At 32.9% G+C, this 27,457-nt stretch overlaps 1 protein-coding gene across 1 annotated transcript in view; it reads left to right on the top strand.

Moving 5' to 3' along the window:
- Positions 1 to 23,512, top strand: part of LOC143062023 (uncharacterized) — a 29,083-nt gene extending 5,571 nt beyond the window's left edge. The window contains exons 2-3 of the mRNA XM_076233875.1: positions 19,502 to 19,654; positions 21,948 to 23,512. Coding sequence (XP_076089990.1) covers positions 19,502 to 19,654; positions 21,948 to 23,512 — 1,718 coding nt within the window. The remainder of the gene's footprint in view (positions 1 to 19,501; positions 19,655 to 21,947) is intronic.
- Positions 23,513 to 27,457: the final 3,945 nt, after the last annotated feature.

Below are 27,457 nucleotides of genomic sequence, written 5' to 3'. Positions count from 1 at the left end.
GCGTAAACTTGAATTCCTGGCAATATGCAGATGTGGACTTTGTGATGCAACACTTTTCAAAGTTTCATTTTTAGAAAATCCCATGCATATTTGTTTTATTTGTTCAAGCAGTAACAGCAAAAAAATAATTTTCAACAACTTGAAAAATATGATTTATATGTTACTTATCTCTTTTTAAATTAGTATATTTGTTTTGATAAGCATGCATTTTTGTTGTGATATCATAATGGTGTCTTCCTCAAATGCCAATATATATATATAACATCTTCATGCCTTATATATCATGTACTGCAGTACGCCGCTAGATTAAAACTGACGTGGAAAGGTAACACACGGCCAGCGAAAGCTCTATTTTTTAAGAGCCCAGGTGGTCGTGTGGTCTAGCGGGACGGCTGCAGTGCAGGCGATTTGGTGTCACGATATCACAGTAGCATGGGTTCGAATCCCGGCGAGGGAAGAACAAAAAATTTGCGAAAGCAAATTTACAGATCTAACATTGTTGGGTTGATGTTTAGACGAGTTGAATATACATTATGTACACAGCCATGTATCACCATCATTGATGGCGATCCGATGGATACATCTGTTGTAGGGTTGTCACTGACTCAGACGTACTTATATATATATATATATATATATATATATATATATATATATATATATATGTTACTGGCATTTTCTAAATTTAGGCATTTTGTAAAATGCCTGAAAACAAATGCCTGCAAGATTCAGTCATTATCCATAATGACTAAATTTTCTAGGAATTTTACAAAATGCCTAGAAAAATTGAAAGGCATTTTACAAAATGTCTGAAATTATTTTATAGAATAAAATCTTAAGAAAAACATTTAAAAGCTTTGAAAACGGTTTGAAAACCAGAGGTGTTTTATTTGTAATAATTACTGAATTAAAAAAGAAGACCTTAAATAATCAAGAATAAGATAAGATAAGATAAGAATTTTATTAATCTAATCAAGAACCCATAAAGGGCATCATTTTACAACACAATATGATTGGAAAAAGCAAAACAGAAAACTAATGCCATACTATAACGTTATGGACAGGATCAGAGCCTAACACAACATGTGTTTTATATAACTATTATATTAAATTTTATAACAATAAAATATTATATTATTTCCTATATTTTGTTTACATCTGGATCTTATTTCTAAACCTTAAATAATGTAATTTCCTAGGCACATGAGAGTTGGTAAATGCTCATTTGTGAACAGCCAGAAATATTTCTTATCATTAGGTAGTTCTTTAAAATTAGTACAAAAAGTGATAACTTTATCAAATAATAATTTCCTCTGTTCATTATATAATGGACAATTTACTGTAAAATGGGTCTCATCTTCAATAGAATTTGATCCATGTGATAAGCAGTGATGACAAAGACGTTGAGTTCTCTCTATATATTTTTTACTATATCTATCTTTCTCAATTCTAAGATCATAAGCACTTATTCTCATTTTACATATAGCTCTTTTTTATACTAAAATCTTTAATTGACAAATAAGCCTCCTTTACAAAGTCAGTCTTGAGGTTGAAATAATTTTCTAATTTACTATTACCTTGTGATAAGGTTTCAGATCTTTTGACCAACCAAAATGTTTTAAAACTATTACAAAGTTTACATTTTACAAATTTAATTAATTTATTGAGCTTTGTATCTAAATTTTGTATATCAAGTGATTGAAGTACATATCTCATAGATGAATACCAACAATTAATGTTTTCTGCATCTAAAACTTTATTACAAACATAAGCATCATAAAGTAACCCTTTGTCCAATTTGTTAAGCTTGTGTATATATTTTACCATAGATATAATGACAGAAAAATAAAGAAGAAATCTTGCAACCTCTGATAACACTGCTAAATCTGAGGCTTTCTTATTAAAAATACATTTTACTGAATAATTACAATTCACACAAGCACAGAACCTGACATTTTTTTTTAATATCTAAAAATGTTTGCACGACAGAACTACATAAATTAATATTTGTCCTGATTGTTTGCAAATATATTGTTTGGCGTAAAATCTGATTTAGCACTCAGACAACATTTGGAGAAATCTGGATCATCACACTTTTAGGTCTTTCATTACCTTTACTGTTCTTTACTGATAAAGTACTTAACGTTAGGCAACATAAGGTTTCGCAATAAGTACACACATCTAAGATGCATATCTTTTTTTTTCATATATTCTAAAAAAAAAAAAAATCAAAGTATCTTAGCAGGAAACGCTTCTCTTGTCAAAGCACTGTTATTTTTCTTTTCTTTGTCGATTTTTAGCTCTCCTAGCCAAGGGAGTCAAGTGAGCTCATCTCGGCGGCTGTCTTCCGTCTTTGTCTGTTAACTTTTAAAAACATGTTATCCTATGGAACTACTAGGTCAAATTTAACCAAACTTGGCCACAATTGATCATTAGAGTATCTTGTTTAATCCCTGATTGCCAAACAATATGGCCAACATGGCTATAAATGGAACATAGGGGTAAAATACAGTTTTTGGCTTGATATATCTCTAAATCTAATGCATTTAGATCAAATCTGACATTGGGGTTTAAAAGTTCTTCAGGTTAAGATCTATTAGCCCTGACATTTTCAGACGATCGGACAACTCTTTTGAGAACTCTAAGGTTGTTCTGAAGGGGTATTTTCTGTTCCTGTCCTAAATACCTTCATTTTAATTGCAAGCTGCAGTCTAAATGTATGTCTTTTATCCAGGTCAATCCACTGTAAAATAATCCATACGTATTATAACCAAATTGTTCACATCTTAAAAAATGCATGACATATTTGCAACTGAAAGCAACAAAAAAACCAGCAAAACGAACATTTCTCTAATTCATATGCTTCACTTTACTGTTAAAGTAGTTTCCCTAAAAAGAACATATCATAAGGCATAAAAAAAACTTCCGATCTGGTTTTTGGAGAATAAATTAGTTCTGCCAAACTATTAGTTATTATCTTTGTAAGATATTGTGTTTTTGTCAACTTTGTCATATGCATCTCAATCATATCTTCCTTCTACAAATTGCCTGAAACTCAACAGTCAATTTGTGGAATTTCGCAAATTTTTACAAAATGACTAGGTATTTTTAGTCATTTTGTATAATGTCTGTCGAGGTTAGGCATTTTCTAAATTGCCTGAAAATTCAGTCATTTTACAAAATGCTTCAATTTAGAAAATGCCTGTAAGATATATATGTTACCTATTCCTTGAATGCCAACACAAATATTACAATCGGCGTTATATGTTTCCGGAAATTGGCATTTCTTTTCCGAAAAAAATTACTAAACCGGTAAAAAAAAATGTCTACGTTTCCGGATATATATACCTTACATTTCGGGGAAAATAGTAACGATTACGTAAAATTAAGTTATTACTTTCCCAAAAATAAGTAAGGAATTATACCTGTTGAACGAAAGCAAAGTCACCGTTTACAAGTTCTTATTTGGTTCAACGAGGTAGTCCATCTTCTCCTTTTCAAATTTTCGTACGAGTGCTTTAAGGGACCGTTCAATATTTATCAGACAGATGGGCCGGTGCAAAATGGGGCGGGACAAGCGCTTTTTTGTGTAAATATTTGGATGTGCGATATCTTTTTTAATATGTATAGTGGATGGGCCAGAACAATTTAAGAGGAAAAACTTTGCTATAAATTTTATTGGTGTGAATGATATTTCTTTTGCAGGCACACAAAACACGATAAAAACAAATGAAATGATTTTAAAGTATCAAATCATGTAAACATGAAAAGACAAAAGTTTAGAAATAATTAAATCATGTCACATGAAAACACAACATTTTGGTAATAATTAAATCATGTAACATGAAAACACAACATTTTGGTAATAATTAAATCATGTAACATGAAAACACAACAATTTGGTAATAATTAAATCATGTAACATGAAAACAACATTTTAGAAATAATTTAATGGCAACTTATTTAATCATGTAACATGAAAACACGACATTTTAAAACTTTGATCAACCAACAATTTTCACCAATCTCCCATACAGACAGAGTTATCGTCCTTTCCTCCTCAATCCTGGAACTTTTATTATATAAAACATTGTCCATAATAATATTCCAAAGAACTCAATGCAATCTCCCATACAGACAGAGTTATCGTCCTTTCCTCCTCAATGAGGAGGAAAGGACGATAACTCTGTCTGTATGGGAGATTGAATTTTCACATGAATGGAGTTATCTCCCATGTACAAGAGTTATCTCCCATCTATTAGAGTTATCTCCCATCTATTAGAGTTATCTCCCATGTACTAGAGTTATCTCCCATGTACTAAAGATTGTAACTTTTAAAGAATATTTTTTTCTTGAAAAACAGTGAATGTGAAATATTTTATCCAATGCTATAAGAAAATTTCCTTCACAAAGGATAAAATATTACATGAGGAAAGTTCCAAATGGAACTTTTGTCATATGCTAAAAGTTCTTTGGAATATTATTATGGACAATGTTTTATATAATAAAAGTTCCAGGAATATTTATTATATTATAAAAGTTCCAGGAAATTTTTTATATTTAAAAAAGCTCCAGGAATATTTGTTATATTATAAAAGTTCTCAGAATATTTGTTATAATATTAAAAAAGTTCCAGGCATATTGGAATATTGGCTATTTTATAAATGTTCCAGGAATAGTTTAATATCATGGTTATCAGATGATTAAAGTTCTAGAAATATTTAATATATGATCAAAGTTCTAGGAATATATACTACAATATCCAAAATTATTTCTAGCTACAAATGTATGGAAGTAAATGACCAATAATAAAGTACAGGCATTTTCATCTGAAATTTGTGGCCCACTTCATGCTTGACTAATGTATAAGCTAAACTTTCTAAATTGGTACAGACTAATGGACCATTTAGTTTAGTTAGTCACAGTGGAGTGTGCAGTAATAAAATATTAAAAATATATATTCGTACCTTGTCTAGAATAAGAGCCATCGTTTAAATATGTAAAACAAAATTGTATTCCTCAGACTTCATTCTTTGTATGTACTACATGAACAGGTAAATGTCATGTGAGGTTAACATTAATTAAGATCTAATCAGGTGTAAAAAATCGAATGACACTCTTTTTTAAAGGAACAAATATTATGAAACCGTATGATATTTTAGTTCCAGGAAGCAAACCACAGTGATGATAGCCTCCCTGTGACCCAGGGTGAGGATGAGCACGAGGAACAGCCTACAGAGGTAGAACAACATGACGAGGCAGAAGAGATAGAGGATAGAACCAACAGTCCATAGAGAAGACGGGATAGAAACAACAGTCCGTAGAGAAGACAGGATAGAACCAACAACCCGTAGAGAAGAGAATGAGCCACGCAAAGAGAAGATCAAATGGCCAACGAAAGCTTGGAAAGCTCTTGACGAAGATTTGGAAAACATCTTAGAGGCAACATTAGCAGGCAGTGTAGACAGAAAGATAACAGCAATGACGTCCATTATTTACAGCGTAGAAAAGGACAGATTTGGAGTGGTACCACAAGGGAAACAACCAACAAAACAAGGCCATAGTAACCGGAGACAGAAGAAGATCAAGGAATTGAGAGGAGACTTGAGAAGGTTAAAGAAGAGGTACAAAGTCGCCAATGAGAATGAAAGGTTACCATTACAGCAGTTAAGAAAGGGAACTAGGGAGAAACTTAAGACACTTACAAGAGCAGAAACTCATAGAAGAGATAGAAAGAAAAAGGCAAAGGAGAGAGCAACATTTACAGCAAACCCATTTCAGTATATGAAGCGATTATTTGGAGCGAGAGGATCTGGTAAACTGTAAAACTCGAGGGAAGAAGTGGAAGAACATCTCAGTAAGACCCACAGTGATGAGAGACGAGGAGAAGACCTGGAAGAATGTGAGAAATTGTTAACACCAGAGGAGCCAAAAGAACAGTTTGATGAGTCAGACCTGAAGTTCCAAGAAGTGCAGGACATAGTGAGAAAGGCAAGAGCAGGGTCAGCACCAGGACCAAATGGTATTTCATATAGGGTATATAAGAACTGTCCCAGACTGATCAGAAGGTTGTGGAAGCTATTAAAAGTAATTTGGAGAAGGAGAAAGATGACAGAGTCATGGTACAAGGCAGAAGGATGTTTTATACCAAAAGAAGAGAACTCCAGGAAAGTTGAACAGTTTAGAACCATCTCCCTATTGAACATTGAGGGGAAGATATTCCTGGCAGTTTTAGCAAGGAGAACGACGAGGTACCTGCTTGGCAACGAATATATAGACATCGCAGTCCAGAAAGGAGGCATGCCTGAAGTATCTGGTTGCATCGAACACACCAGCGTTATTACACAGATTTTAAGAGAAGCAAAGGAGAAGAAAAGTGACTTAGCAGTGTTTTGGCTAGATCTGGCTAATGCTTATGGGTCCATACCTCACAAACTAGTAGACCTGACATTGGAGAGGTATCATGTTCCACCAACTATCAGAACTATGCTGCGAGAGTATTTTGACAAGATTGAAATGAGGTTCACAGCTGGACACTTCACCACAGCTTGGCAGAGACTTGAAGTTGGAATACTAACGGGGTGTACAGTATCAGTAGTCCTGTTTGCAGCAGCAATGAACTTAATTGTAAAATCAATAGAAAAACCAAGTAGAGGACCATTATTGTCATCAGGGGTCAGGCAACCACCAGTAAGAGCTTTTATGGATGATATGACAGTGACAGCAAAAACAGTCATAGAGGGAAGATGGACTTTAGAGGAATTGGAAAGGATGATTAAGTGGGCCAGAATGAAGTTCAAACCAAGTAAATCTAGAAGTTTGATAGTGAGGAAAGGCAAAGTGCAAGATGAGACATTTGAGTTAGCAGGTGAAAAGATACCAACAGCTGGAGAGAAACCAGTGAAATGCCTAGGTAAAAAGTTTGATGCAACACTAGCAGATATGGTAAACATGGGTGAAGTTCAAGTGCAATTGGTAGAATGGCTGACGAAGATAGACAAAAGTGGGCTCCCAGGAAGGTATAAGGCCTGGATATATCAACATGGGGTCTTACCAAGGACATTGTGGCCATTACTAGTTTACGAGTTCCGATTGTCCAAAGTGGAGGCCTTAGAGAGAAAGATCAGTGCATGCCTAAGAAGATGGTTGGGTGTGCCAAGAAGTTTCAGCAGCATTGGATTGTACAGCACAGGAACAAAGCTACAATTACCAATGAAGGCATTGACAGAAGAGTATAAAGTTACAAAGACAAGACAGGTTATGACGTTGAGAGACAGCAAAGATGCTAAAGTGAGAGGAGCCAAAGTAAAGATCAGGACAGGAAGAAAATGGAAAGCAGAGGAAGCAGTTAAGGAAGCTGAGACCAGACTAAAGCACAGTGTCATCGTTGGTGTAACAGCAGTTGGTAGACAGGGATTTGGTATGACAACAAAACCAAGGTTGGATACAGCAAATGAGAAGTGACGGAGGGAACTGGTACAACAGGAAATACGACAGATGGAAGAAGAGAGTAGGAATGTTAAGGCAGTAGGAATGAAACAGCAGGGTAGTTGGTTGAATTGGCAAGGAGCTAGAAGCAGGGCTTTGACCTGGAGCGAGATTTGGAGTATGGAGGGATACAGATTGAGTTTTCTCCTAAGATCAGTGTACGATGTTTTACCAAGCCCATCAAACCTCTATACCTGGGGGTTGATAGAAGACCCAACATGCACCTTATGCAAAGACAAACCAGCATCTCTACAGCATGTGTTGTCAGCATGTTCAGTCGCACTGAAAGATGGAAGATATACATGGAGGCATGACAGTGTATTGAAAACAATAGCAGCAAAGTTGGATACCACCAGGAGAAAGAAGAGAAAGATGCAGAAGAACATCACATTTGTAAATTTTGTGAGGGCTGGAGAAAAGAAAGACAACCAGGCAGAAGGTTTAGGGATACTTGGAACAGCATCAGACTGGCAGATGACAGCAGACATACATCAACGCATGAGTTTCCCAGCAGAAATAGCAGCAACATCGCTAAGACCAGATATAGTCATTTGGTCACAGAGAACTAGGCAGGCGGTCTTGCTGGAACTAACAGTCCCATGGGAAGACAGAATAGAGGAAGCTCATGAAAGAAAGATGGCAAAATACAGATATAGATATACAGAACAGCATTCAGTTACAGAAGAACAGCAATGACATCAGCTGAGACATCGGAGCCGTGTAGGCCATCCAGTTCCAGGTTCAGATTGATCACCTGAGCCGGCGCACCTCTGGAGGTTGTTGTGGAATAGCGCCGAAACAGCCAAGGAAGGAGGACTCCACCTGATGATGGAATTGGATCAGCATTCCTTTGATGTTTACAAGGTAATCTTATGAAGGTGGAATTAATATTATGTAATGTTTGTTCCCAAGAACTTTGTTATCCATAGTTTTGTTCCAGGGGGAACAAGTATTATGCGGAACAAATATATGTTCACAAGACGACATCTACAGCGATTCAAGCAAAAATTCTTCGAAAAATCCAAACCATGAAGCCTCATTAGGATAGAATATAGTATGGACCTTTAAATGATACTTTTTGTTATGCCCCACCTACGATAGCAGAGGGGCATTATGTTTTCTGGTCTGTGCGTCCGTCTGCTCGTCCGTCCGTGCGTCCTTCCGTTCGTCTGTGTGTCCGTCCGTGCATCCTTCCGTTCCTCCGTCTGTCCCGCTTCAGGTTAAAGTTTTTGGTCAAGGTAGTTTTTGATCAAGCTGAAGTCCTATCAACTTGAAACTTAGTACACTTGTTCCCTATGATATTATCTTTCTAATTTTAATGCCAAATTAGATTTTAACGGTCCATTGAACATGGAAAATGATAGTCCGAGTGGGGCACATTCTTGTTTTATCTCATTTGCCTACAAACAGTTGAATATGATACAAAAGATGACTTCATGATGATATAAACCACTAATAGACTTCTTCGCCCTCCTTATAAAGTCTCTTTTGGTCCAATTAGACCTCTCATTTCCTCAAATTTCAACTTTTTAGGCCAATTATTAAAAAAAATTGGGGTGACTTTCACTTATTTATGATAGAAATGTTATAATAAATGATAACTGAAGTATTCGAGCTGAACGAACTATCCTAATAAAAGTTTACTGTCTCCAAGTAGATTTCAATAAGTCCTAACGTAAAACTTAAATACACCGCGTTCCAGAGAGGTACATAAAAAGCTGCTTGTTCTTACTACTTTAAAGTTATTTCAATTACTAAATTATATATTTATTAAAGTTTTTCTTAAGAAAAAATGTGTATTATAGCAGAATATAAGAATAAGGAGAAGAAGCTCACCAGAACACAGAACACAAGTATGGCTTTTTCTGCCAACTATTATGCATGGTAGAGTCCTATTTTAAGGAAATTTTCTCATAAAGTGTGCTTTGGTCTCAATCCACTCAAAATAGTTCATTATTTGTAATATTTCACTTAAAAAGCAAGAAATTTTAACACTGGAGAGTACTCACAAGGTCAAAGGTGTCCATATTTAGTGTAATACCACTATATTTGGTGTAATACCACTGTTTGCAGTTTTAATAGCACATCGACAAGGATAAAATAAGGATGGCTAGCGTAAAACTTCTCATTCAAGTGGGCATGAAAAGACTCGGCACCATTTGTTGTTCCATCACGAGGTGTAGCCCAAATGGTTGGTGGAAATCAAATCTTGAATTGCCATATATATAAAATTCCAGTATGTAATCTGCAAACTTCATAAATTTATCGTCAGATGAAGCATCTGCTATTAGTTCTACAAAGCATTTTTAATCGTATTGTTTGGCAAATCAGCCACACCAAAATAAATAAAATTGCAAAGTTGATCTTAAGTGAATGTGCACGTGGCTTTTCTTTTTTGTGTTTTTTTTTTTTTTTTTTTAGTGGATTGGGAAACAAGTTTTGCAACTTATATTAATCCCTTTCCACTTTGCAGGTGCGAGTTCAGCCTTAATTGTAGCTGTTCTTTTTTTTTTTCGAAATCTACAAGGGTGTCTTTTACGTGCAAGCGATATGGCTCTTTCTTAACACGGGTCAGCCATTTATCGTCCCCTTCCGACGGACTGTCGTCGTTTCCTCAAGACCATACTCGCAAATACTATCAAGGGAGAGCCGAAAAGGGAACGGGAATCGAACCAGGAACCTTTGTGTTAGTAGTTCGATGCACTAATCACTACACCACGGCTCTCTGTATTTCTTTAGATTATATATCTCATCATAAGAAGATCAACAATTTTCATTTACACCTACCTCTCTATGATAGGGTAGTTTTGGGCGTTGAAAAAGAAATTCAATCCATTAATTTTCAGTCTTTGGAACCATAGGCATATGGGAACAGGACATTTTATTTTAGTCCTACTCCTTTTTCCAAAATACATTTAATTTTCCATTGGTGGTTACATGACGTTACCCTTTGTTGTTTACACACGAAAACATTTTCCAAAACAACACACAATTAAAAGTCACACAAGGATGTTTTGTTATTATTTCTTTTTAAAACGTCTCTGCTCTTGTCCAAAATAGCTCATAAGTATTGCAAACTTGTCATAAAGAAATATACAGTCAACTTGTCATTGAAATAAAATCTCTGTTATTTATTTATTTTTTTTTTTTATTTTTTTTTTTTATGGTTGAATTTAGCATTTACCACATAACGAAAAGCTAAAATGTCAAAAATACTGAAATACTGGGAAAATTCAAAACAAACGAAAAGTCCGTAATCAAGTGGGAAAACAAGCGAATGGATAACAACTCTCATATTCATTATTTGGTACAGGCGTTAAATGCCTGTATCAATTTAGGGATATGACTGTTGTTTTCCATTTGTTTGATGTGTCTGAGATTTTGATTTTGTCATATGATAAAGTATTGTCCGTTTTGAATAGTCCTAAGAGTTCAGTATTTTTTTTTAAAGTAATCTATCATAATCAAGATTCATATGGTAGAAATAAACATAAGGAAAATATTTTACATAACATTCAGCCTCTTTATGAATACCTTATTATATTATTAATTTGTTATTCATTATCTTTTCTTTATTTTATAACCTCGAAATAAAGCTACCTAAAATCACATAGAAATATCATGTCTTATAAATAAAGCCGTCATAAAGAGTATCTTGATATTTTCATTTGTAATACACAGTATCATGGGGATCATATGTGACCAGAAGTTGTCATTATACCTTAGGTTTACAACGTGAATATATTTTATATTTAATTAGAATGAAATTCAAAACAGTGTGGCTGTGGCCATTGATTGACACATTAAATTCATCCATTGACTGGGACAATTTAGGTGAACGTTTGTATGTAACGACCACTGCTCACTATGTACTTTTTAAAGACACTTAAACTATGGGGTCACCAAAGGTTCTCAACACCTTAATAAAGTAATTCGAAAAACTAATCAGAAATAACACGATGTTTTGATTTATATCAATTATATAAATCAAAACATAAAGGTTATTCCTGATTAATTTTTTGAATTATTTTATAATTAAAGGCGTTAAGAAACCTATGGTCACTGTGCTTAAACGGCTGTGGGTAACTTAAGTTACCCACAGCCCAAGATGGCGGACTCTAAACTCGTTGATATTTAATTCATACAAAATGTACCTTTTGCGACGTTTTTCATGCAGAATGTAAATATTTATAGAATTATTGAATAAAGAAATGACTAACAATTACCATAAATTTGTTAATATAGAGTTCACTAAAGCGCAAGGTCAACTTTAAAAAATGCATAAGATGTCCGTAACTTTTTGATCGAAACTAAGCAGACTGTCCGTAACTTTATTTTTAGATGTGGGTAACTTTTGATTTAAAATTTTAAGAATTATAATTTCAACAATTAGAAGACAATTAACATCATAATTTGTAACCTTCGCGGCCGTTTATACTACTCATTCACCACCAAATGTGATTTTATTAACGCATCATACTTACACCACAGACTTTTATGTGGGGTTTGTGGTACTCCATCCTGGTTATGGTTTGAACTTTTATTTACTGATGTGCGTCTTATCGACGTTTTTCGCTTGTCAGACCAAGGCTTTTCCATACTCTTTAATGATTTGAGTTTAATTATATGTGTGCGGTTTACCTTCTCAACTGTTTCTTTCTATGTGTATTTTGATGAATACTCTTTGACGCGGCTCGGTATTTATACATCCCACCAGTTAGTTATAGTGTTAATTTTTTGAATATGTTTCCTAGTATGTATTTTTTCTCTCTTTCTATGTTATCAGGGGTTGTTAGACTATTAAATTACCCTGTTGTCCTACGTAGTTATTTATATTTTTATATACTATGTCGAATTGTTACACTATGTTGACTGCTCTTTTCCTTTTATTGTCACTGACTTTTACCTATTGTGTCTTTTAGTTTTATTCAGTTTAATGAGATTTAATGCAACTTGCATACAAATGAAAAATGCAGCTAGCTGTAAAACTAGGTTTATTCATTTATACAAAATGTCCTTTTTTTAAGTTTTCCCATTTACTGTAAATCTTGGCCAGGGTGCCGCAATATCACCGTGCTCAACGTCCCAGTGTGTTCAGATTGACACCCCTTTTTTTTTACTGTCAATGCTGATGGGATTTGTTTTTGTGGGGATGAGAGAAAAGTGTTTTTGGCTTTTTCAAAAAGACGGAAAAAGTTTGTGCACTTAAGTCTCGTATAGTCTATCCACTGCATGCCTGGGCAATTTGGGTTCCCCTCCAAAATCCCGGATTCACGCTACCCTTGTCGTTGCTGGCAGAAAATCAGTAAGTGTATACATGCTACATGTATGTGTAAAAAATACTTGTGTAGTCTACTTGTTCAAAAATAAAAACGAACAATGATGTTTCAACAGTTTATCTGCTATGATCGGAAACAACCCTCCGAACTAGGCAATTCGGGTACCCCGACGTTATACAAAATGAGACCCGAGTTTTGCGGATTTATCGTGATTTTTTTCATATTTTTCCCAAGTTTGTCTTCCATCGATACAATGAATTATATCATACTAGACATCTACTTCGTTTTGTGAATATGTTTTCGATGCAATCTCTATCATCAGTTTAAACATTACATCCGCGTATGTCGATTCTTTGAAAGTTACGGACATCTCTATTGGTATGATGAAAAAAGTTACGGACAAATTGTTTTGAAGTTACGGACAGCCTAAGTGTTTTTTTAAATCGTGCTGTGATCGTTTATTTTGTAGAATTTAATCACCTTTCCAGTTTAAGGGTTTCCCTAAACGATTAATACAACTTTTAAATTCAGTTGTTTAATTGATGCATTCGTGGTATTGTTATTCTATAGAAGAAAAGTATCTAACCGACGCAAGGCGGCTCCATCTTGGGCTGTGGGTAACTTAAGTTACCCACAGCCGTTTAAGCACAGTGATGGTGACCCCACAGTTTAAATGTCTATCGTAGGTACGTCGTGAACAGTGGTCGTTACAGACAAACGTTCATGTAAATTGTCCCAGTCAATGGATGAATTTAATGTGTCAATCAATGGCCACAGCCACACTGTTTTGAATTTCATTCTAAAGGTTAAAATAATTGGAGAAATATTGTGTGGAATAAAACCGGCCGCATATGGTAAGGGTTTTGCTCATTGTTGGAGGTTGTACGGTTTCCTTTAGATGCTAAAGTTTGTACCGTTGAATTTTTTCATAGGCGATCATTCCGCAACTCCTTAATACTAAATAATTCAAGAAATCTTATGTGGAATAAAATCGGCCGCAGGGAAAAAACAGTAAACGAGGTCTGGCAAGACGATACAAACCGCCGGCATTTTTAATATTGGCAAGTAGGTGTTCTTCTGGTAACAGAAGTACTGTAACAAGGAAAATTAGAGGGAACGAGGAGCACAACCCCACACTGACGCTAAGCCATAACTTGAATAACGCTTCCTCGGTACTCGGAGGATACAATTCAAAACTGGTAACAGTGATGAACCGGCCGCTCTGGTAAACAAGAGAAAGCCACTTATAACAAAAAACACAACTTCCCTGTGGTACCACAGGAGAATATTTTAACATATGGTCTAACGTAGAATTATAGGGTCATGACTCCCTGTCATCTTACAAACATGTTTAAACCATTCAGATTCTTTATGTGCCTGTCCTAAGTTAGAAGCCTGCAGTTCAGTGGTTATCGTTCATTAAAGTCTGTCATATTTGTTTACCGTAGTTTGTTTTGTTATTGATTATAGCGTTAGTTTTCTACATCGAATTGTTTCATATTTTTTTTATCGAGGTCTTTTATATCCAACAGTTTGGTATGGTTTTTGTTTCATTGTGAAGGCCGTACGGTTGTCTATAATAGCTTACATACACTCAAGTCGCTTACATACCTATACTTTTATTTTGTTTGAATGTAATTCACTCTTGCATACATTTCCCTTGATTAAAAATTTATTATTGCTATTTCTTTTGATGGTAAATGCATTTCCCCCATTAAAACGTTTGATGAAGTTTATGACATATTTTATTTGAACTGACACATCTGACCTAGTAGTGAAATACTACTTAAGTTCGATGAAAATGTCTAATCAATGTTATTCGTTATGCTTAGTCAAATTAAATCCATAAACAACCTCAATAATAGATCATGATATTTTGTAGGTGATAAAGATATATTAGTTATTACACAAGCAATATAGTTTATGACAAAAGGCAGCCAGCCATAAGAGTGATATAATCACAATTTTATTAGACCAACGTGACTTATAAAAACACATATTATAATTTTTAATCACGTGGTTTGATGCTGTCTCCAAAAACTATCAAATCACTTAAAGTAAATAACTTTCCTTGTCCATGATATAAACAACGTGGCCAACATTTTGATATTAAGCCTTTTGAATAATTCATGCTTTGCTGAAAGATCCAAGTAAATGCCACATTTTTTATGTTCCTGTCCCAGATCAGGGCCCTGTTATTCAGTGGTTGTCGTTTGATGTTGGTTACATATTTACTTTCGTTTATTATTTTGTACATAAATGAAGTAGTACATTGACTACGGGTTTGTCACGTGGGTTTATGGTTTTATCATCAGGAATTATTACCCGACAATCCTTCTTTATTTTCGTTTATTAAATTATGATGATTTGACATAACAACTAGTGATTTCGAAACAAAGCAATGCAACTACAATTATGAATAAAAATAGACGTGAAATCATGTCAAAAGGAAAACATTAACAAGGAATGCCAGAAGGCACGTGCATGTGTTTGTATGAGCCAACACCATAAACCAGAATGCCAGAAGACATGTTCATGTGTTTGTATGAACCAACACCAATACACAGAATGCCAGAAGACATGTTCATGTGTTTGTATGAGCCAACACCATAAACCAGAATGCCAGAAGACATGTTCATGTGTTTGTATGAGCCAACACCATAAACCAGAATGCCAGAAGACATGTTCATGTGTTTGTATGAGCCAACATCATAAACCAGAATGCCAGACGACATGTTCATGTGTTTGTATGAGCCAACACCAATACACAGAATGCCAGACGACATGTTCATGTGTTTGTATGAGCCAACATCATAACACAGAATGACAGAAAACATGTTCATGTTTTTTATGAACCAACATCATAACACATAATGTCAGAAGACATGGTCATGTGTATGTATGATCCAACTACGTAACACAGAATGACAGAAGACATGTTCATATGTTTATATAAGCCAACACCATAACAAAGAATGCCAGAAAACATGTTCATGTTTTATATGAACCAACACCACAATACGATAAACAAGAAGACATGTTCATGTGTTTATATAAAATGTCAGTTAGAATTTCATTGTATCATAAAAGAGAAATTAAACTTTTGTTTTAAGATTTTCCATTCAAACCTGATTATTTTAACTACTAGTATACAAAAATCTCGATCAGTGGAAAAATAACAGTTTTATAAATGATCGAATAGCAAAATAACAGAACATAAGAAATCCTTTTTGAAAATCAAAAAAAAAAAAAAAAAAAAAAAAAAATACAATAAAAAAAAATATACTTCATAATCCATTAGATTAAAGTTCATAACCCTGCTGACATTTAAATCTTTATATTTAGAAGGCTGTTTATGACGTCTTTACACTAAATCCCGCCGATGATGATTGGATGTTGGATGTGAAAGGATTGACAGTTTAGTTTTAGATGCATGATTTTTTATTAGTTGTTAGTGGCTTTGAATTAGCTGTCAGATAACTGCGAATACTCTCAGATCTGTTTCTAGTGTCTTTTTGTTGTCGGAATGTACAGGTACCCGGCCACGTCCACTTGTATTTTTGTCCATCTGATGAGTTAAGCCTTTTTCAACTGATTTTTATAGTTCGTTCTTATGTTGTACTGTTATACCACTGTCCCAGGTTAGGGGGAGGGTTGGGATCCCGCTAACATGTTTAACCCCGCCACATTATTTAAGTATGTGTCTGTCCCAAGTCAGGAGCCTGTAATTCAGTGTCGGTCGTTTGTTTCTGTGTTACATATTTGTTTTTCGTTCGTTTTATTTTTATAAATAAGGCCGTTAGTTTTCTCGTTTGAATTGTTTTACATTGTCTTATCGGGGCCTTTTATAGCTGACTATGCGGTATGGGCTTTCCTCATTGTTGAAGGCCGTATGGTGACCTATAGTTGTTAATGTCTGTCATTTTGGTCTCTTGTGAACATTTGTCTCATTGACAATCATACCACATCTTCTTTTTTTATATATTATATATTAATGTAATGGCTTGTTTTATTTGAAGTCGTAGTGATGCGTAATAGGTAAATTAATAAAATATCATTACTTAAGAAAGTAATTTCGACCGTACACTTCTATCCTGTCATATAAAAGAAAGATTCCCAAACCTCTCTTATAATGAGCAAATTCAACACATGAAACAATTTTTATTGAAGTTGAATCTTCAGTAGGGCAATCATATTTCTTGTATAATTCTTCCTTGTGAAAAAAAAACATTGAGGCATTAAGTATATCAACTGCAATAATTACGGCTATAAAACATAAACGAATATAATTCCTACGTTTAAAACTTGAACCATATATAAAAATACAAAACATCAAACAAAATAGAATCAAAACAAAAAGTATATTATACATTATCTAAATGCATAAGCCTGCTGATATTTAAATGTATATGTTCAATGCTTGTTATATATAAACATATATGGTCGGTATTGTTTGAAATCTAAGCCATACGTCTACGCGAATCTATAAAAAGATTGCTTCAAAAGTAAGTGATGTTATGCATACACTTTTATACACAGATTTATTTAAGTTGAAATTTCAGTAGGGCAATCATATTTCTTGTACATTTCTTGCTTATGAATAAACATTGAAGCATTAAGTATACTAATTGCAACAATTACGCCTGTAATGAAAATACACATTATTGCAACGTAAAAAAGTTAAACTATAAATTGTAAAGTAAATAACTCTATCCCTAAACCTTACTCTAACATGCCTTGAAACACTTATTTCTATAAAAGTACGACACAATACAGGAAAACATTTAATTAGTGAAAATGTTAAAACATGGATTCCCTTTTACTGTTGGAAAGTTTTCACCTGATCAGCTTGGGATCAGACTTTTTGTCTAATAAATTACTGTTTCAAAACCCCTCACTTTAACTTTTTTGATCTGAGCGTCACTCATGAGTCTTATGTAGACGAAACGCGCGTCTAGTGTACTAAATTATAATCCTGGTACCTTTGATAACAATTTAAGGATTTTTTTGCCAACAGTTATTTATATTTCGTTTGAATCTTAAGGTGATTGTGAGTAGATTTATATAATTTTCAAAACAATGTATCTGTTTAACTCTAAAATTATCTTAATGTGATAATTTGCAATTTCTCTAGCAATACCAATATGCAGGTTTTGACATGTGCCCACATGCGGAAGATAAATCATGATTTCCATGATGTATTCAAAATTACACATTTAACTCCGCATACAGATACAGTTTTTGATATATATCATCCCTCAGGTGGCAGGTACCAGTTTTGGTGTACCAGAAATTTTGTTATAGTTAAGTATTCAGGTATATAATTGCATCATGTGGACTGAAAAAATAAATGAATGTAAATTCTAGGCTATTGTACTACACAAGTAAGTAGTTGTATACACAGGTTGGGGATTTCCTTCACATATAGGTCCAATCTGATGTCAAAAGTGTGGTCTCCTCACTTGACGACATCCAATCAAAGTGGGGAAAAAATTCAGTTTTATGTAAACAAAAATATCTTGAGATTTTGATGGTAAGGATAGGTTCGGACAAGGCTCTAATTTACTGAATATCGTTTCTCTCTTGAATTTGGCTAAAATTCTTGTCGGCTTTTAGCAGGATTCTGCAGGTGAGGATTATATTGGTATCAGAGCATCACATTTTTTGCCTTATTTGCAATGCATTTATAAATATAAATTTAAATCTCCATGCTGGACAGACACCCAAATTTAAAGGTTTTCTATATATTTACATAAGCACGCACACATCTTAGTTCCTTGAAACCATACATTTTATTTGTATATAAGCTTGAATGAGTTTTCAAGAAAATAAAATCATAAATCCATGAAATTTTAAAGATTTATTGTAAAATAACTGGTTTCTGCCACCTCAGAAAAAAATCCGTTTTTAATCAGCCGTATCTGGAACGAGTTATTATTCTAGTTATCTTCCTTTGGTCGATCGACAATTTTGGACCTGTTCAATTCACACTAGACCGGTTAACTAGCAATCTTCGATGACAATAGTCATATCATGTTTAAACCATATATAATTTAAACACATACAATAAAGAAATTGACTAACGAAAGTAAAAGAAGGAAAGAAGTGTAGCCTGTTGACCGTATTCTTAATGGCAAAATTTGAAATTATAAATATACAATATACACAATCATTTTTGGAGAGTTAATATATTAAGAATAAAAGCATACATGTAGTGACAGTGTTGAGAAAAATACGTTTGATTTTTAAGTTTGATTGTGATAATCAAAATTGTTTATTAAGTTGCATAAAAAAGTAAAATCACAAAAATACTTAACTACGAGGAAAATTCAAAACAGAAAGTCCCTAATCAAATGGAAAAATCAAATAATAAAACACAGCAAACGAACGGCCAACAACTGTCATATTCCTGACTTGGTACAGGTATTCTGTTGAATGCGATAGAAAATATCAAAGATTTAGTAATACAATTATTTGTAAACATTGTATATTATTATTTTAAAAATTACTAGGCAAAAGATTTAAGACTTAAACTATGTAAGATAGAAACATTCATAAACATGTAACTGTAAGGAAACCAGAAACAAGTGTTATTGAAAACTAGATCAGAATAGAGACGGCTACATAACTTTGTATTTGGTGCTAAAATTCTAATGTCAATCGACCTAACAGATATTGTAACACAAAGATTGTATGTAACGAAGAACATGATCATATATTTTTATACATTTCAGGGAGTTACAAGATTCCGCAAGTGTTTATGAGCCTAGGGTTTTCATTCTACTTTATCTGTGTTGTCTTGGCCTCCATGACATTCTTCTGGACACGTGACTTGAAAAAAATCAGAGGAATCAAGTTTGCTGCTGCATCATTTGCTTTTCTAACAGGTAATGTAAAAGATGTAATATCACCGAATCATGGTACGTCACATCCGGTTTCATACGAAAAACTATCAAAATTAAAAATATTTCCTTGAATTTGACTGTTGTAGGAAATACATCCTGCATTTCATTGCATATTTCTTAATCATAAACATTATACCGTGGGTGATTCAAATCACCATTCCTTTTATATTTGGTATTTCTATAAAATATTTTGAAAGTTTGAGTTGACATGATAACTAAAGCATATACACAGAGAAATAAAGTTTATCATCATTCGAATTTTTAACTTATAGTTACTGTAATGTTTATTACAGTGTATGCAATGGGATGTTATTTGAAATTTATACTGTAGAACTGGAGAGGAAAAAAACTTTACTCATGCTGAAAAAGTTCTATATTTGAAGCATAGATAAATTCTGCACATTGTTTTGAAGCATGATAGATACATTCTACACATTGTTTTGAAGCATAGATAAATTCTGCACATTGTTTTGAAGCATAGATAAATTCTGCACATTGTTTTGAAGCATAGATAAATTCTGCACATTGTTGTGAAAAATATTAGTTTGACAATGCATAATAATAGGCGAAAACAATTATGGAGGAAAAAATCCTTCGATTAATGGATATATTGACGTAAGCTAACAATAATCCTTTTTTGTTTTGCTTTAATAATTTTTTTGATGACGATTTGAGGTTTATTCACAAAGAAAAAGACTCGTATATCTACATGTGATAATGAAGTCTTAAAACTTTTTTTAATGACGTAATCATTTAATAGCAATGTTTATATGATTAATATAAACATAATAGGAGTACAGTATCAATCACGTTCGACAAGATAAATACTTTTACAGCTAATTTCCTAATGCATGTAGAACAAAACTTTGGTTGGCTTGCTTGCTTTGTTTGTATAACTGTTTATTCAAGCTTTGTAAATAAGATTGACATCTTTAAACAATTTATATAGGCATAGTTTTACCTGTATATATCATATTTGAATTTAATTGGGTGTTATTCTACTGATTGTACAATATACAAACAAAGCAAGCAAGTTAACCAAAGTTTTGTTTTACATGCATTAGGAAATTACCTGTAAAAGGACAAAATAATCCCAACCTTATGCATATCAACTGGTAGTTCTCGACAGTCAAACCCAAAGCAAATGATAATGTCTTCACTTGATAACCACACAAATCGTATTTTGCTTTGTTTTCAAAAGATACCCTGTTTCCTTGATTCGCAATCCTGTTAATGCCATTAAAAATATTATGTTTAGTACATGAAAAATGAAAATGTTGTCGAAAGCGCCGTGTTTTTTAAAATGCTGCATCCGGAAAAATGTGAATAAACGGATTTGTGTGTATCGCTTTAAGGTAGATCATAAGTATATACTTTTTGAGATAGATTTTACTATACTTTGCCAAAAAGAAGATTTTACTATGATTTTTTCAAAAATATAATAAAAAGTATGGGTCACTTTGCTATTTTCCAAGCTATGAGTCGTTGAAAATTGCCTAAATTTGGTTAGATTGTTCATGAAAAGGCACATTTGTGTGCATAAAAAAAATTCTATGAGATAGAATTTTGAAATAAATTGTAAGAAGATATGTTTTATGATATGTTTTAAGAAAATAAAAAGAAAACTTGTGTCACCGAACTTGTTTTCTTGCTGACAGTAAAAATTAAAAAATTCCCTATCTGTCCAGTGTATACTTTTTTTTTACTAAAAGAGTTATCTCCCCTTAAAGGCTTATTTGAAAGAAAAAAAATTAAAACACAAAATTTGATATCTGTTTCAATATTTTAGATTACACAATAAATAAACATGTTTTCTTTATATAAGTAAACGTCTTACTATTAAATTCCAAATCTTTTCCAAATTTGCAGATTTGGGTAATTAATTAGACTGATTTTGTATTGAGATTGTAAAAATTCAAGTTGTCAGTATACCATGAATCTACCTTAAATCAATAGAGATGATGTTTCGAGAGCTATGAAATGGTTATGTTGTATTTACATATATTGTTAGTACAAAGGGAATTTATTGTACCTAGTCCTGTGTATATAAAGATAAGTTGTTGTATAGATTTCCGTAAAATCAAACGATTTGACTGACGGAAATACATTCAGATGTTATACATGTTATATGTCGCAATTTGCATTAATAAAAATTTTGTTTCGAGCGCCATATTTTTTTTTATTCCGAGCACGAGGTGTGTGTGTGAGAATGTGTTTAATTATTGATTATTAATTCCAAGCTATTTTATTACAATTTTCATATTTTTGTTTACAGCGATTTGCTTGGTAGTCGCTGTTGTTGTATTCCACAACACTCATGACAAAGAAACAGAAACTATAATTTATGGATGGTATATTGCAGTTGTTAGTCTTGGTTGTGTAACTTTAGCCTGTCCATGTTATATTGTTGATGGTTGTCATACTATTAAACAAAAAGACGAAAAAGTTTCGACAACAAATACAGCTCCCTGTCCTACTGCTCTCACTGTCTATCAAAGACAGAAATTAATAGATGGCTTCAATAATCAAATGTCAAAACAGCAAAGCCAGTTACCGGAACCACTTGGATTAAAAGGTAAATTTGCTGTCTTATATGGCGTAACAACCTTAGAACTCCCTCCACCAAGACCAATAACAACTGATGACAGCGATGACGATACTTATAAATTAAGGCCAATGAAAACTTTAAAACAACCAATGGTTGTTCCACCGTCTTCTGAGTATAGCTTTAAAACGATATATGACCATGATAACAATGAAGAAATCTTTGTTCATCCACCTCCGAAAATTGTCAGTTCAGATACTCCTCTTAAAGACATTTTACGCAGAAACTTACAAACTCATTCCGGTTATGACAGTGATGTATCCAGACAATCTAGTTGTTATAGTTTAGAGAGTGGCCAGATTGATGATAGTGACCTTGAAATTTATTTGCTCACAAAAGGTTCCAGATCAAATAAGGGAAGCGATGAAGATCGGCCTCCAAGTCGTGAAGCATTCGGTAAAAGAAAAATTAAGACAAAACATAAAGTTATTTCACGAATTGTTGACGGAAAAAACGTTACAGATATCGCACATGAAGGATTACCCACCATACATATCATTGGTCCAGACAGAGAGTCAAGTGACTATAAAGAACCTAATCCTTTAGGGTCATCAAGTGCACTACCAAGAGAAGATGAAGTACTATTACCCTCTGAAGCTGAAAATGATGACGACACATATTACAAGGCTAATAAGAAATCAGCAACTACACGTATGAGCAGACGTCATATAAAAGAACATGACAATGAGGCTTATGCAAAATCAGACGATGAAATTTACAGAGCAAGATATGGTGCACGTTCTCCATATACGGAAAAGAAAGATGTTCATCAAGAAAAAGAGAATTATGATGACAAACCACAGAAATCTCGGAAAAAGTCAACTAAGCGCAAGAAACATCGCAGTGGGAAAAAACGTAAGGAAGGAGAAAGTCCAATGTCTCTCAAAGATTTAAATACAACAAAAGGAGAAAAATCGAACGAAGCAACCGTAAAAGGGGATGATGTATATAATAAAGGCGTTGATGTAAGTACAGGACTACCAAAAGAAAATACAAATTCATCTGACCAGACAGTAGATCACTCTAGTAAACGCATAGATCAAAGCGAAAATCGGCATGTCGAAAAATCTGAAGAACAGGCCTTTGAAAAAGAGAAGTACGACAAACATGATGGAGACAGGACAAAAAGCTATGATCAACTATATGACGATGAAGGAAACAAAGTCACCTACAACCACAAAAACAACAAAAAAACTAAGAAAGCCATTTTGGTACCAATCAATACAGCAAGATGAAACATCTGCATTTGTAGAACAAATACTGAAAATTCCGATAAATGAGGAAAACGACGAGACAAAATTACAGCTCAACTACAGCAAGATGAAACATCTGCATTTGTAGAACAAATACTGAAAATTCCGATAAATGAGGAAAACGACGAGACAAAATTTTAAAGAATTGTAATATATATCAGAAAATAAACCAGATGATCTTATATTCCAATATTATATTTTATCTATGTATATGATGCACAACAGTTAGAATTAGAAAACAAATCATATTGGGTGCATATTGATTTGTTTAATATCTTGACTTTTAAAAATTAGAATTGACAACAAATAAAAAAAACGTATAGATGTTTGATGTAATGCATTAATCAAACGAAAGAGGATGAACAAATGTTGGGTTTTTTTTATTAGAAAACACCACAAACTCATTAGTGCTAATGCAAACATAAAAAAAATCTTTTAACCTTAAGGTAGTACCTAACACTACAGGGAGACAATTCGCTTGCACTGTTTAAAAATCAACAAACTCAACATATATTATAATGTACATAGCATGTGTTAAGTGTTTCAAAAGTCAAAATTATGACTGGGTATTGATTGTTTTCTTGAATACGGTGATATGTAAATATTTGTCAATCAATATGTGACACTATAATAAAATAAATATTTATTATATTTATTTATATCGTTGAATTTTATTATTCAAACTACACAAACCGTATAATTGTTATAATAGATAATTATAAATGATCATAATTTTAATGGTCAGCTTCTTAATTGAAATATCTTACGTGTAAAAAAAAAAAATCAAAATTTTAAATGTTATTTAGTTATGAAAACGCGACTTATATGATAAGGTATCGGTACTTGATATTTTTCAAATGACAAAGTAAAATATGAAGAAAAAATTATAAAAAAAAAATATAAAAAAAACAAGTTATAGGTGTTGCATTCGGATAAATTCAGTTAAACACATCTCTCATTTACTTTAATGTAAACATATATATTCAATTAAATTTATAACTTTTTCACCTTCAGAAATTAGAGGCTTTCATATATCATTTATTTAAGTACACATGTAGCCCCATCTTTCAACACATAGGGTCATGTGGCATTTTTGAGCCGTCAACATGGCTTTGTTTACAAACATTAAGGGCATACGATACAGTTTTGAACCTGTATTTACAAGTTGATGAAAATTTGCATATAGGGTATTTTTTACCTCATTAAATCAAATATGTAATAAAAAATATACCTTCATGTGCTACTTTTTGAGTAAAATGAGTTCGAAATTTTGTATATTTGCTCAAAATTCAGATTTGTGTCCATATTTTCTTTTTCGAAAGAAAGACATAACTTTTTTGTTTTAAAAGATAAACACAAAACGGTTTTTGTTAAATAATCGGTAATTTCTGTATTTAATAAGTATCATTAAAAATTATGCAATTTTTATTCCGAAATAACTCTATATTTATCAAATGTTCATGAATAGAGGAAAAAATTGCACTATTTACAGTTTTATAAAATTTGGGTCACATAATCTCAATGCAAAATAAAACAAATTGCTGTTTTAAAAAATAGGGGTCCATGCACTCGTTTTTAAATTAAATCAGTTTGAATGATAAAAATCAGTCGAAAAATGCATCTTTTCCCGATATGTCACAGTTTGACGTCGCGAAAATAACATTTAACGTTAACAACGTCATTCCCTTCCCTGTAACTGTATCGTATGCCCTTAAAGTTTCGCACTAAGTTACTACAATGACCAATCACTGTTCAATTCTATATCAATATTTTCTATATCGTTATTTATTTTATTGAACCTTATCTTTGATCAATGTAATAGAAATACATTTACTGGGTCAAATTTACATTTGGTTGGGTTCGCGTTGCTTAGTCTTTAGTTCTCAATGGTGTGTCTTCTGTACTATTATTTGTCTGTGTGTCTTTTTATTTTTACCCATGGCGTTGTCAGTTTATTTTCAATCTTATAAGTTTGATGTCCCTCTGGTATCTTTCGTCTCTCTTTTTCTGAAAACTTTATCTACCAATCATTGCAGCACAGGTGTTCCATTTTATACTGAAAGCTGTCCAAAAAATGGGTCCATGATGACGTATACTAGTATTTATTTACTGAATTTACTCCTATATCCAATCGTTCAAATTTTTTATGAAAACTTTCAGACCATATGATTGAGACGACTAAAAACGGGGAATTTGAGATAACAAAATGTGGTAGACTGGATTAAATTTAATAAAAAAAAAAATAAAAAAGACAAAACGTGAAGCGTCAAAATCCGATCAATGTGATTTTAGCTCTAAAACAATGTTTAATCAACTATTTTCTATAAAGAGAAATGCATGTACGAAGTCAGGAATATGGTAGTTGTTATTCATTCGTTTGATGTGTTTGAGCTTTTGATTTTGCCATTTTGTAAGGGACTTTTTGTTTTTTTATTTTTCCTTGGAGTTCGGTACTTTTTATTATTTTTTTTTATTTAATTTTTGCATGGATATAATTGCCCCCCCCCCCCCCCCAAAAAAAAAAAAAACAAAACAAAAAAAACAACAAAGACGATATTATTTTCAGACGAGGATAGAATTCGAACAAAAGAAAACAAAAATATCAACACATTAATTATCATCTATGTTTAATTTGGCAATGACTTCAAACATATAAGGCAGTTAAGTACCAATGTTCAAATCTCGTAAATCGATTAGGAGGATCTAAATTTGGATAAACCAGAAAATTGAGGAAACAGCATGAACACCAAAAGAAGAAAGACTGGTTCGAGGGTAAGTGTCTACTGCTATATATTATTATTTTTTGTTTTTGATACGGACTTTATAATCAAGAATATCAAGCGAGTCCGCTATGGCAAGCTGATACGCGAGCTGAGGAAGTCAGTATCAAACAAGAGTGTGTCCCTAGTACACGGATGCCCACCCGCACTATCATTTTCTATGTTCAGTGGACCGTGAAAATGGGATAAAATCTCTAATTTGGCATTAAAATTAGAATTATCATATCATAGGGAACATGTTTACTAAGTTTCAAGTTGATTGGACTTTAAAGGGAAAATTCGCGATTTTTTACTTATGGTTTAAATATGTTCATTATGACATAATATATATATATTCACAAAGTTTTATTGCTGTATGTGCAGTAAAAAAGGAGAAATTCAATAATTAATGAAAATATATTAACTACTTCCTGTAGGTCGTGACGTTTTCTCCTGGTTTTTGCCAGCCGGGATTTAAAATACAATCATTAAGAGTCTTGGTTTTTAATCATATTTTACCGTTATCGTAAGCGTGTCGATGACTAATGCTATATCTAATAACCATCCGATAATAAGAAAATAAAACGCACAGTCGTGCAGTTATACACATTCATGAGAAAAATTTCTATATTTACCGTATATATTTCGATTTATTTTTGTAGACAGCACAAGAAATTATTATAATTATTTTTTTTTTTTTGCTTTAATTTATACTTTTTGAGACTGATAAAGTGAATAAATCAAAGTATATAATATATAGGTTTACGCTTATTGACCTTTTACTATCTACGCTATGACTTTATTTATGCAATGTGTGTATTATTCTCAGACAATACTCGTCAAAGACCTGTATAAAAGTGAAATGTTATTTGCAGATAGGTAATTAGCTTGGCCTCTAGGGCACACCGTGCTGTCTATTCGGATCAGTGGGTTATACGCCAGGAGGTCAAGTTTAATACACAAATTTAAAATAGATTTTCAAGGTGTTGACAAATACAAGTGAATCGCCGTGGAATTATTCAATTATATTTTGTGCTATTATTTTATTTGAATTCAAAGAAGTTACTTAACTAAGAAATGAACCGGTTAAAGACTGGAAATTAAATTTAGTTGTCGGAAGAAATGATATACAATCTTATCATTTATTTATATTTTTTAAAAAGGGAAA

Source organism: Mytilus galloprovincialis, chromosome 2, assembly GCF_965363235.1.
Source record: "Mytilus galloprovincialis chromosome 2, xbMytGall1.hap1.1, whole genome shotgun sequence".
NCBI classification, from domain to species: domain Eukaryota; kingdom Metazoa; phylum Mollusca; class Bivalvia; order Mytilida; family Mytilidae; genus Mytilus; species Mytilus galloprovincialis.
Note: the sequence above shows the minus strand (reverse complement) of the source record. Positions and strands in the feature narration are given on the sequence as shown.